General features: G+C 41.9%; 1 protein-coding gene across 2 annotated transcripts in view; it reads left to right on the top strand.

The window, feature by feature from the left end:
• The window catches only part of LOC102302438 (E3 ubiquitin-protein ligase HECTD1), a gene marked incomplete at its 3' end in the record, with an annotated part of 32065 nt that extends 18828 nt beyond the window's left edge, over positions 1 to 13237 (top strand). The window contains 12 exon segments of one of the 2 annotated variants that reach the window (XM_014330745.2): positions 1403 to 1615; positions 2930 to 3040; positions 3125 to 3291; positions 3612 to 3788; positions 6876 to 7883; positions 9695 to 9916; positions 10950 to 11083; positions 11223 to 11379; positions 12132 to 12202; positions 12640 to 12791; positions 12872 to 12926; positions 13009 to 13237. In XM_014330745.2, the coding sequence (XP_014186231.1) occupies positions 1403 to 1615; positions 2930 to 3040; positions 3125 to 3291; positions 3612 to 3788; positions 6876 to 7883; positions 9695 to 9916; positions 10950 to 11083; positions 11223 to 11379; positions 12132 to 12202; positions 12640 to 12791; positions 12872 to 12926; positions 13009 to 13237 (2696 nt within the window). 2 annotated transcript variants of the gene reach the window in all.
• Between the last annotated feature and the right edge of the window lie 132 nt (positions 13238 to 13369).

The raw sequence follows: 13369 nt of genomic DNA, 5'->3' as shown, positions 1-13369 counted from the left end.
CAGCCTACCGCCGTTGTCCTATTCCGATATTTTCGTGTACCTTGTCCATGGAGTCAGCGTTGGCCGTTTTTAAGCCTCCACGTTGTGAGTATGTTGACCATATGACCAAGATACAGCTAGAGGTTGCACGCAACATTGACTTCTCCTCCGGAGCTGCCCCCCAAATTGCTCTAGATGAACGATTCACGATTGATGCCAGCTGTGCGTTGCCATGTAAATAGTTTGCATTTCACGTGTACCTGCACATGTACTTGCTAAGTACATGTCAACAGGTCTTGAATAAAAAAATAAACGTACTTTTCATTTCTGTTTTATTGAAACCACTTGACAGAAAGTACAATTATTTACAATGAACTGTACATGCAACACAGCAGTTTTATGAATATTCAACAAGAGCAAGTTTCATTTGGCCCTGGTTTGACGACCACACTGGGGCACATATTCACCAAAACACAGCACACCTTAACATTCCTATCAAGCAGTGTCGTGTCTTCACCCTCACATAATATGAGTAACTCCCATCCACAGCCTCCGTGATATGGTGATTTTGTTGTTGGTCTTCTGTCAGATCTTCATCTATTACTTCTGCACTGGGCACACCTTCATACTCTGCAGCTGCATAATGAAAGCATGTAAAATAAAATTAGTGCATACACATAAGGTAAATGTACACCAGTATTCCAGGTGCGTGATTCATCTGAAGGTTATGTGCAGATTAGCGTACAATGAGCGCAATTTTGTATGTTTTTGGGGCAGGGGTTACCTCCGATGGGTGCTCTTTTTCGGTTTCGTTGCACTCGCCTTGCGTGCCGGTCCGAGTCTCACCGCTGCAATCCAAGCCTGACGTCTTCGTTTAGTAATATCGGATACATGAGATTCCTCCCGTTGCCTCCAGGAGGGGAAACGATGAAAAGAGAGCCCATTTCCAGCTTCTTGCCTTCCCTGTCATGTGATCTAACGTTGCAACCAACAACACAGTACGTACGAACCATAGCTGACGCTTCCGTGTGCTCTGTTTGGCCTACTGTCATGGTGGGAGGGGGTGCTCCAAAGCCCTATAGACGGTACATTTGCATAATTACTGAAATTAGCACCACTGACTAACAGTGGGCCATCAGGTCAGACTGAAGGAAGTCACTTGGATGAGTAATGAAATGTTTCTCCCAATGAAAACTCTACGTCCAGATAAACAGAATCAAGTTTCTAGGGTTTGTGATCATTTTTCTGTATACTTGCAATCAATGTAAAATGCTATATTTCACACTTTTCTGTTCAGTCCTTCGGTTCTTTTAAAAAGTAATGCAACGTTTTAGATGTTTACATTTAGAGCCAGGGGAGCTTTAGTGGAGTTTTGTTTTGTTTTTGTTTTCTTTCCCAGTAAACCAGTATTTGTTTTCTTCAGGACTGCCTACGAGTGGGTGAACCCCGCAGCTTATGGCCTAGTGGTGGTGACCTCTTCAGAGGGCCGGAATCTCCCCTACGGGAGACTGGAAGACATTCTCAGTCGGGATAGCTCTGCTCTGAATTGCCACACGAATGACGACAAGAATGCCTGGTTTGCTATCGACCTCGGCCTGTGGGTCATTCCCTCAGCATACACTCTGAGGCATGCCAGGTAATAAGATGGGCGCATCATATGATGTAACACATAACACATGGTAATATAGAATCTGAAATATCATGAAGGTGCTATTTACTCTCCAGATCTAACTTTGGTTTATCTAGGAATGTTGGGTGTTGGCAACGTCTGATTGCCTCTAACTGGCGTAAATTATCCTAAGCTAATCAGTTTAGATGCAAGATATTCAGTTAGGTGTTTACTTGTGTCTGGCACCAGATTACAATTGTAAAAACTGAGCCAAATCTTGAGCTACACAAGGCGGCTAAAAACGTAAACACTGACCTTCTGTTTGAGCAATCTAAAAAAAATGTTAAAAAAAAAATCAATGCAGAGTCCTCTGTGAAGTACACAGAAGATCTACACATAGTTCAAAGGTTATTCATGATGGTGCCATATATGTGCAAGTTATCCATGCCAAAATCACCCCGTGTATAGTATATATTTGTTTTGGAGTAACATGTGTGCCATCCAGATAAAGCCATTTTTAGAAAAAAAAAGGCCCTGCTAATTTCAGCAAGTTATTGCCAAAAAGCCATTTACATGCAATTCTAATTATGGCTTTGTAGCAAGAGTCTGTCTGCTAACCCACTAAGTATTTGCTGTGATAAAATCAATAAAAAGTCTTCAAGCAAGAAACTAAGCATACCAATTAGTAATCTTAACAGAGGAGTTGATGAAACCTTGTGAGAAACATGCTCCTGTCCCTTAATTTTTTCTAACATACTGGCGTCAATATCGCCATCATCATCGTTTTTCATGATTATGTCGTATAGAAAAATAAAACGTTGTCTGCCAGTTATTACCTCACGTTGTAGTGTAGAAACTACTGAAGACATCAGGAAATAAAACCAATATACCACCTGACCAAGTTGTGTGGTAACAATTCTACACCTCTTGGGGGTTTAACGGCAGCTGGCATCCTTGTACATGCAGTGCTGCCATCTTCTGTTTCAGTCCGTTATTACACTCTTAAATCCTACTACTTATTCCTGCGTCTTTTGGGATCTTACAAAGCTTCAAACGACACGTCGACTATTAAATTGGTCGTCGGCGATTTTAATAGTCGACGTAATCACGACTAGTCGACTAATCGTGGCAGCCCTAAACAGAATGACACAATGAGACATTATTGAATAGAATGGGCCTACCTCCTGAGAGATATTGGATGATAAATCTAATCCATTCCATGCAATAAAACACTGAAACTGCAGGGGGGAAGAAGCCCCTATAACTAACATACACAGATCCTGACAAATGGCAGATATGAAATTAGCATGTCTAATTTTTAAAATATTAATCCTCCTGCAGGGGTTATGGCCGCTCTGCGTTGAGGAACTGGGTCTTTCAGGTGTCCAAAGATGGTCAGAACTGGACGACTCTTTACACCCACGTAGATGACAGCAGCCTAAATGAACCCGGGTAAGACTTTTCTCTAAATTCATTTAAACTGCTGAATAACCAAAGTCCATAGATGGTTGAAATTTTATCTAACTGTTTTCACAGGTCGACAGCCACGTGGCCTCTGGACCCATCTAAAGAAGAGAAGCAGGGCTGGAGGCACATCAGAATTAAACAGATGGGAAAGAACGCCAGCGGCCAGACACACTATCTGTCACTATCTGGACTTGAGCTGTACGGGAATGTCACTGCAGTCTGTGAGGACCAGTTGGGTGAGAACTTTGCTTCCGTTGCAGTTTGCTTCTAGTGATTGACAACCAGAGGATTTTAGTTGTTGGTATCATTTTTGAAAATTATGTCAGTAGCTTAACATTTTATGAACCTTATCTTAAAGCCTTGCATTACTGTTGCATTACTCTATCAGGGTTTGATTTGTTTTCTTTTGCTGTTTTGGCTTTTTGTCTAAGTAACTGTCAAATTGTTAACCAATTTGACAGTTACTTAGACAAAAAGCCAAAACAGCAAAAGAAAACAAATCAAACCCTGAGATTTTAATGTGAGATTTTAATTTGGCTGCTTCTTTGTTCTGCAGGTAAAGCTGTGAAGGAGGCAGAAGCAAACCTTCGCCGCCAGCGCCGCCTGTTTCGTTCTCAGGTGATGAAGTACATCGTACCAGGGGCACGGGTTGTTCGGGGCATCGACTGGAAGTGGCGCGACCAGGATGGAAACCCACCTGGAGAGGGCACCATTACTGGAGAGGCTCACAATGGTAAGCAAACACACAAGACCAGATGAAACAGAAAGTGATGAACAGGAAAAAAAAAAAACCCAATGCACCGTTTACCCAACAGCTGGTGGATCCCAGCTGGTTTAACTGCTGTAGTGCATTTTCCAAAATGTTTTGCAGGAGTCCAGGGCCTGTACTATGAAGCGGGCTCAACCTGTTATTTCTCCTGTGCGTTCGCATGAAAGGGGTGGCGATAATGTCTGACCAGTCTAAAAGGGAGGTTTCATGTGTCGAGTGACACCTGATGAATACAGTTAAGACACGCAGTGCTACCGTGAGCTATAAATTGCACAAAAAATGCCAGATGTAGCAAAATGATACATATTAAAACTCAAATATGCACTTAACTAATAACACTTTAAAAAAAATCTGAATGTTCAATAAACACTCCAGTTTCAAATAATTAGGATATTCTGGCAATTATTTCAGACATCAGGCTTTACAGGGTTAGTGATTAGACAGGTATTCTTGATTTGTGTTCTGTGCTCTATGGCTGCAACTCCACCAGTGTAAGATGACTTAGAATTAGAATAAAGTACAACAAGATTTTACACATTTTCGAAATGGGTAAAACACTTAAACATACTTACGACATGCTGTAAAGGCATCAGTGAAAATGTGGCACAAAACCTTAGACCCTTCTTCTAGCAGCACACGTTGATAGTAGAAGCTGCTATTATCTGAGGACTTGATTGATCAGTGGATAGTGACTTTATACATGTTGATCTCCACCTTTGTGGTGCAGAAAACCCAGGATTAACCCTGAAGATACCTGGGTAAGATGAAATCCTGCTTTGTAGTACAGGCCTCAGCCCTGTTGTTTCTGTCTTCAGGAACTAAAATCTAAACCCTGGCTTCAGCCTCCCCACCCAGGTCTTTGTACTGTGTAAAATATGTTTTAACACAGCAGGTTACTGAACAACTGTGTTTACACTTTTCTCCCTGCTCCCTTCTTCACCTTGAGATGTCAGAAGGATGATGTGTCAGCGGTGTCTTTTTTTTTTTTCTTTTCTTGTATTTAGCTTCATGTTCACAAGGCACATGTCACTGGTTTAATTGATCTCCACAGGGGACTGTGGTTACAGTAAAAGGTAAACAGCCAAGTGGAATCTGCATTTAGGAAGTGTTCTGTGGATAAATACCTTTCAGTTCAAATCTGTCTGTGATAGGCTGGTAGAATGAAGGGTTGAGTGTGAATTGTTGAATCTAGGATAATTGGACAGCTCCCTGATTGTGGTAACTTATCTAATTGGCTAAAGTAGGTGAAACTTACGCATGTACACATCATTAGTCAGTTTCCCTAACAAAAACTGACATGATGAAGCTGGCAAGTGAGTTATAACTTAATTAGTTTATAATGTTTTTTTGTAACTTTAAGCAACAACATTATATCCAGCTGAGTGGTTTTTGAAAGGGCCAGATGGGGAGGAATGGTTAGTGTTGGAGTGGATAGATTGTGGAATGTCTAGTCATACTGAAAGAAATGGGCCCTTTTCCTTCTGTAAGGTGTGAGATTAGTGAAAAATGACATAAAAATTTTAGAGATAATTTTGTTTCAGGATTTCCGGAGTCTTCCCTTTTGGCTTCAAAACCAGAAATTGCAATTCTACAATTTAACCTGGAGAGTCAGATAAGGGCAAACATCCTCTCCTCCTCCTCCTTCTCTTCTTCTCCTGTTCTTTTCCTCCTCTTCCTTTCTCTTCCTATCCCATTTGTGCTTCTCACCTTTATTTTTTACCCAGATCTGATGCAATCTCAGTGAGCTGAACGAATGGATACACCACCAGCAGCTCCATTTTTTTTCCCTATTTCTTTTTCTTAAAAAAAAAATCATTACAAGCCAAGATGACTGTCATTATTTGAGTTTAATTCCTTTCATCTTTGATGCTTTGCATTTGCCAGAAGTATTTTCTACTTTTGCTTTGTCATTTTCTATGATCATGTCCATATTCTTCTCTCTTGTTGCTCCACCTGCACCCAGAACCCCACATTAGAAATTTAAACAGACAACATCAATGAGTGTGCTGTTCTTTAAAATCAAATGAAATGGCACCCTTATTGGGAATTACATGATATTTTTGCAATGTTATTTTATGTTCTGTACATTTTGTTTGTACAATACACAAAGGAAGGAACAAATGTGTTCAATAGGTTTATATTGCGTGAACTCTACTGAAGAAACATCACTTAAATATTTAGTATATTTATCAGCATAAAGTAAAAAACAGTACAGCAAATATTCACTTATTTATTATTTAGTTAATGTTAATTATTTATTTTTTTTAAGTTTTATTTATTTATTTTTGAGGAATGTAGTTAAAACTGTTCAATCTGTCTTTAAAAAACTCTTGACCAAACCCAGAGCCAATGCTAGAGCTAGTGCTCTAAAGAGCCAGTACGTGGTTTGATTCAGTTTCCTGCCCATTATTCCTAGTTGTGACATGTAAATGATGACCCCACAGGACCAAGGAAGCAAACTGACAGAGCTTGGAGGAAATTTAACTGTTGTGGAGTGTAGCTCAGCAGATGCTTGGCTCTCAACTCCTAAAACTGCAACAACAACAAAAAAACAAAACAAACAAAACTGAAAACCATATGATGGCACATGTACTTGTCAGTGTTGATTTAAAAAGCATGATATATTAATGAAAATCTGTTTATCTATAGTTATTGGTTAGTTAAAATAATATCCCTTCCTCTTTAAAAATTGGTTATTTGGACACATTGTTGGATCTAAGATGGGAATGTGGTAGTCAGTTAACAACTCTTTTTATCAGGCAAAAGATGTTTTAACACCCACACCCACAACCCCCCCAAAACAAAACACTCAAGTATAGTAATTTTCTCTCACTATACTATATTTTCTCTCAGGCTAGTTAGTGCTTTGTTTCATTGTGACTCTAAAGCAATATTTCATGTAAAGTATTTGATCTGGCCCAGTGTGGAGCTGCTCTGACTGTAAGCTGCTTCTCTGCTGTCTACTTCTCTTACTGTCTCTCTTTCTCTGTCTCTCTCTCGGGTCTCTGACATCTATCCGTCCGTCTCCCTCCCATCTCTCTGTCCATCCAGGCTGGATTGATGTAACCTGGGATGCTGGCGGCTCTAACTCTTACCGTATGGGCGCTGAAGGGAAGTTTGACCTCAAGCTTGCTCCAGGGTACGACCCTGAGTCGGCTGCCACAGCGCCGTCACCCAAACCTGTCTCATCCACTGTTTCAGGCCCCGCCTCCACCACGGTGGGACCCTCTGTGACGCAGGCGGCGAGCGGCGGCGGTACCACCACCACCACCTCATCATCTTCCTCCTCCACATCGTCATCCTCGCTTCAGCAGTCATGGAGCAGTCTGGTTAAAAATAACTGTCCTGATAAGGGCGGGGCCTCATCGCTTGGGGGTGCCAGCTCCTCCAGCAGAAAGGGGAGCAGCAGCTCTGTCTGCAGTGTCGCCTCCTCCTCTGACATCAGCCTAAGTTCCTCCGCTGGTTTTCCAGGTGCAGGAGGTCTGCGACTGGAGAGAAGAACTGATGGGCTAGTGCTTGACCAAGGAACCGGGATAGGAGGAGTAATGGGAGGCGGGGTTGGCTCTGATGGACATCAGCAAGAGCCAATTGTCGTTCTGTCCTCTGCAGCAGAGGGCGGATCTGGTTCAGCATCCAGCTCAGGCACACTTACTGGTGATGCATCCACCACAGCAGATGAAACCAGAAATAAAGACTCATCCACAGCAATGGCCACCACTGACCCGGCAACAGCGATCTCCATGGGGCTAGTGAGCGTGAGCTCCCCTGATGTCAGCTCGGTGTCGGAGTCATCTAGCAAGGACACGCCTTCCCAGAGGCCTATGTGCTCGGTGGCTAATGCCCGGCTATCGGTCAGCTCCCTCTTGGCTGCCGGCGCTCCCATGAGCTCCAGTGCCAGCGTCCCTAATTTGTCATCTCGCGAGGCCAGCTTGATGGAGTCCTTCGTCCGCCGTGCACCCAACATGTCGCGCACCAATGCCACAAATAACATGAACCTGAGCCGCAGCAGCAGCGACAACAACACCAACACGCTGGGCAGAAACGTCATGAGTACTGCCAGTGAGTACAGCAGGATTACTGCACTAATACTACAATATTCTTACAACATACCATTAAAAGACTGGTATTACACCTCAGTCCACTATCACGGAACATCACGGGTACTGCCAGCAAGTAAATAACTTGAGTATTACAATCTAATTATCTTTTGAGTTGGAGCTGGGGCATATGGCAACATTGTTCAGCTGAATGGTGATACATGGTGCATATAACTTATTAAATATTTGCCACAAAAGCAATATATGAGTCGTCACAGGCACCGATTCTGAAATGCACTGATCGGTATAAAATGCAAAAAACAAACTCATGGGTAATACTTCAAAACATTTTTATTTTTTTTGTCTGGACCTTCTTCAATTTTTAGTAATCTTGGTAAAATAATTTTCCGTATTTCATTCTCATGTTTAAAATGTTAATCATTTCATTGTTTTAAAATTCAGGTCCACAGTTGGTGTGTTACCTAGAGTCGACGATAATAGAAACCACCACAGCAGTCAGCCCAACCACAGCCTACTGCTTTGAGAATAATCAGTGGCAGTACTTCTTCCACTAAAACGTTGCACAAAGTAGACCAGGAGTTGCCTGTGAAGGTTCTCAGTCATTCAGGTCATCGTAGTCTAAGGAGCTTGGAAAGAAAAGCGTCTGGAGAAGAAGTTTCTCAGATGAGAGGTGAAACGTCTTCAAGCAACTTAAAGAAGTCCAGACGCTATTCTTTCCAAGCTCCTTAGACTACGTCTGGACTTCTTTAAGTTGCTTGAAGACGTTTCACCTCTCATCTGAGAAACTTCTTCTCCAGACGGTTTTATTTCCAAGCCCCTTACACTAGACCAGGAGTTTAAAAATCCTTTTCTCTCTCTCCTTTTTTTTTTTAAAAAACATTTTTTTTTTTCCTTCTAGTTAAGTGCACTTTCCATGAGTGTGGCATATGTGTTAATGTGTTAGTATGTCATTATCACAAATCAGCAAATTTATAGTAAAACATGCAACTCTAGCATTTACTTAATCCCATCGTCCATTGCTGGACCGGCACTGGGTAACCCACCGTAGTGCATGAGAGAAACCTTAAAAAAAATAAATTAAAAAAAAAAAATAAAATGGGTAAATATGTCATGTTTGTTAATACAGAGATACATATGTTATTGAGTTGAGTTATTCTTACACATCGGCCAGCATCTGGCCAATCCACACCTTTCATGTTTATACACTTACCCCCCCCCAAAAAAAAAAAAACAAAAAAAAAAAACAAAACCCCCCCCAAAACAAAACATCAGCCCATAGAAACAAAGAAACACCCTATGGTCGTGCCATCCGTTAACCCTTGGCGTGCCAGCTGTCGCACATGTGCCCAGGTTTGCCAACCCCTGTACTAGATGAATAATGGAGTGGATTAGAGTTTTACACAAAGTAATAATGACACTTAGTAACAAATAAAGTTCCCAAACTGGGTCAGTGAGGCGGAGACCACAGGATGTGTGTTTAGAATTGCTTTTAAAATTAGGAACGGATGCACTATTTACTCAGAGGGCACGATTCAGTAAGCTGAGTTTGCTGTTTGAATGGCTGTGTGAAGATGCTTGTTCTCAGCTTCAAATATTATCTCGTAGTATTTTTAAGTCCAAAGTTACTCAGACCACATGTGGAGGATCGTTCCTCTGGATCACTGGGTAAACCGCATGAGCTGCCTCCAGCCAATCAGCTGTTTCCAGTTAGATGACTGGAGCATAACGAGCTTCACCTGCTGCTTTGTTTCTTTGGTTTCTGACAAACTAACCACCATTTGTTTGTTTTTGTGTGTGTGTGTTTGTTTGCAGCTTCTCCTCTCATGGGTGCTCAGAGCTTTCCTAACCTCACCACCACTGGCACCACCTCCACCGTTACCATGTCCACCTCCATAGTAACCAGCAGCAATAATGTAGCCACAGCCACCACGGGTTTGTCGGTGGGCCAGTTACTAAGCAACACCCTTACAACCAGCCTGACGTCTACATCCAGCGAGAGCGACACGGGCCAGGAGGCCGAGTTCTCTCTCTATGGTTGGTGACCACACTCTCACTCACTCACTGAGCCTGCTTCAGCTAACTTGTGCTGCCTATTGTCTCTCATATAAGTCAGCACACTGGTTACCTGAACTGTGTAAAAGTTAGCAGATAGGAGCATAGAGCTTAGCCTTAATTTTATTTGTAAATATAACAGAAAAGAAAAACATAGAAATCATTTTCAGCTTGATGGTGAAAATCCCCTTGAAAATCTTAACAACTGGCATCTTGGAGACAGGTTGTTTCGCTCTCGTCCTGTGTGCCCTTACAATGCATATCTTGACGCAAATCTTTAAACCAAGTAGTTTTGCTTTTAAACATAATCATATATTTAAGCAAAGTTATTAAAGGCAAACGGTGACCCTAATACTTGTTCCCAGGTTCACGATCACGTTACTACAGCGGTCCCCAACCCCCGGGGCCTCGGACTGGTACCGGTCCGTGAGTCGTTTGGTACTGGGCCGCAAGAGTTGAGGCTCAGGTGTGAAATGTATGATTTTCAGGGTTTTTTTCGGTTTTCAGCATTAGTTTGTTATCGTTTTTATCGTTAACTCAGTTTTCCTGGGTCTTTTCACGTGTGTTATGAATAAATCTTCTTTTTTTCAGTACCGGTACTAGTTTTATTTTGTTGTATTTATCCGCGACACCTTAAAGGCCGGTCCATGAAAATATTGTCGGGCATAAACCGGCGCAAAAAAGGTTGGGGACCGCTGCGTTACTACCTCCCTGCTTGTGTGTGTACATGCTCTTTAGAACAAGTCATAACACCAGTTACATCTTTATAATAGAAAACATGCAGAGATCATTAAAACACATAAACGTTGATCATTTAAGACTGTCTTTGCATGTCTTTGTATAATATGTATAGTAACTGGTTGGATTTGAATAAACCGGACCAGAATTAACCAAACCTAAGCTCATGTTTCTAGAATTTATCAACATGTGTGCCAAGCGCCATCTTCCCCTCTTTCCCTTATTCTCAGTTGTTTAACCGACTTCATGTCCATCCGCTCATTTTCTCTCCCTTTAGACTTTCTGGACAGCTGCCGTGCCAACACACTGTTGGCTGAGCTGGACGATGAGGAGGACCTCCCAGAGCCTGATGACGATGATGACGAGAACGAAGATGACAATCAGGAGGATCAAGAGTATGAGGAGGTCCTGGTACGTAAATAGATCTGGGCTTATTTTAAAGATTTGGGTTTTTCCCCCCTGATGATTCAAAGATGATCTCTCGCTGTAGCTGTGGATGTTTTGTACAAAAGCCCTTCAGAGGGGTGACTATGTCACTGCTGTTCTGCAGGAAGAGGAGGAGTATGAGACCAAAGGAGGACGCAGGAGGACATGGGATGACGACTTTGTCCTAAAGAGGCAATTTTCTGCTCTGGTTCCTGCCTTTGACCCCCGACCAGGAAGAACCAATGTCCAGCAGACCACAGACCTGGAGATCCCTCCTCCAGGTAAAAAAAAAAAAAAATGCAAAGGAGGAAGTGTTTGCTCATGACAGGACTTTCAGCTAGTTTCTGTAAATGCTGTTGTTGGCATTCATTTGTTATTTTGTTAGTTGTCAAAGCTTTGACATCACGGCAACATAACTGATCGGTGATAGTCCTGCAGCAATGCTAATATGATTTTATTTAAACAGTAATTAATATTAGAAAAATATTACTTCTAATGTCACATATCCTATTCTTCTGTGGTGTTTTAATGACACGGACTGGTGATCAGTTAAATGGCAGGTGCCTCCTGTTGTTTATCTGACCAACCACTGAACTAATAATTGCATTACAGGAAATTAGTTTTAAGTTCATTTTTCATTTTGTTGAATAAAAGTTCTATGTTATGATGGACCCAACTGATTTGTTTTCTCAATGTAGCATATTCTGTTTAACACCTTGTTGATGTTAAAGGCTGAAACGGGTAGAGAGAGTATTTATGGATATTAATGGGGTAGTATAAATAGAAGATATTTAACCAAAAATACAAGTCAGGAAATGAGGACTGAAAGAATCCTTGAGGCTATAGAACTTGCACAGAAATTTTGACTACTGGTGTAGAAATCTTTTTCAGAGTTCAGTTGTTTATTTGAGATCTTAGTTAGATCTGAAATCATCATTCTTTCAAAGAAAAATAAACTCTTTTATGAAAGGTCTGCAGTGTAATGTTCCATCCATGTTTTTAAAAAGGGGTTTCTCTGTCTCCCTTGGTCCAGGGACTCCTCGATCCGAGGTTCAGGAGGAGGTGGAGTGTGCTCCCTCTCCTCACCTCGCTCTCACCCTTAAGGTAAGATAAATTACTTGGTGCTCAAATGAAATGGTTTTTTTTTTCCCTTAAAATAATTATTTCAGTTTAATCAGCAGAAGACTTTGAGTATATTTTGTAGGATACAGTCAGTTCCTTTCCCAGCTGTCATTGGTGATTCATCCACAGAATACTCTTTCTTTTGCCCAGTCTATCAGTCTGTCTGTGCGATCACAGGATGGTCACAATGTTTAAGCACGTTTGTATCCTCAGATTTTTGCAGTGCTGTGCAAAAATTACCATGGTAGTTGATTTAACAAACAAACAAAAAATACCCTCATGTTGCATTTAAAATGAAAGTTAATTGGTACCAAAATAATTTTAGGAACATATTCAGTTTTATATCATTTATCCTTTTCCTTTATTGCGTGTATATTTTTGGAAAAGAGTTGTTGTATCTGTCCTGTCTGTGTGTTCAGGTGGCTGGGCTGGGTACAACCCGGGAGGTGGAGCTTCCTCTTACCAACTACAGGTCCACCATCTTCTTTTATGTCCAGCGGCTGCTGCAGCTCTCCTGCAACGGAGCTGTCAAGACGGATAAACTGAGGCGCATCTGGGAGCCCACGTACACGTAAGAGAGGAGACATCTGATGCAAACTTTACTGCATTTGACAGGTCTTGGACAATTGTTGACTTCTGTTTTTAATGCAGGATAATGTACAGAGAGCTGAAAGACTCTGATAAAGAGAAGGAGAGTGGAAAGATGGTGAGTCTGTCCAAGTTTTCTCTTTATGTCTGACGGATGTCTGATATCTCTTCATTGACCTCGGATCTGTTCCCCTTCACAGGAGTTTTGTGAACACAGCATTGGGGTCGGGGGCCGTTCTGGTGGCCTGAGCCCCAGTTCAGTTTCAGCCAATCAGAGCAGTGAGATTCTGGGCGGTGCCAGGGAGGTTGCGCAGGCGAAGGCAGGATGCAGCCAGAATGCCTGTGGAGTGGAGGATGTCTTGCAGCTACTGCGGATCCTCTACATCATCGGAGGAGACTCGGCTGCTAACACGCGCACGTTGCAGGAGGGTACGAAAACACTCAGTTGCACACTGGAACACACTGCTTTTATGCTACTGGGTCTAATGTACACGCGCATTTTCCTTAAATCTGTAGCATTTTTGGGGACTTTTGGGACTATAAAATATATGAAAACAAAAC

This window comes from Haplochromis burtoni, unplaced genomic scaffold (assembly GCF_018398535.1).
Source record: "Haplochromis burtoni strain Fernald_Lab_line unplaced genomic scaffold, NCSU_Asbu1 Contig_996, whole genome shotgun sequence".
In the NCBI taxonomy this organism is placed as follows: Eukaryota; Metazoa; Chordata; class Actinopteri; order Cichliformes; family Cichlidae; genus Haplochromis; species Haplochromis burtoni.
The sequence above is the reverse complement of the archived record's forward strand: the minus strand, read 5'-3'. Positions and strand labels throughout refer to the sequence as shown.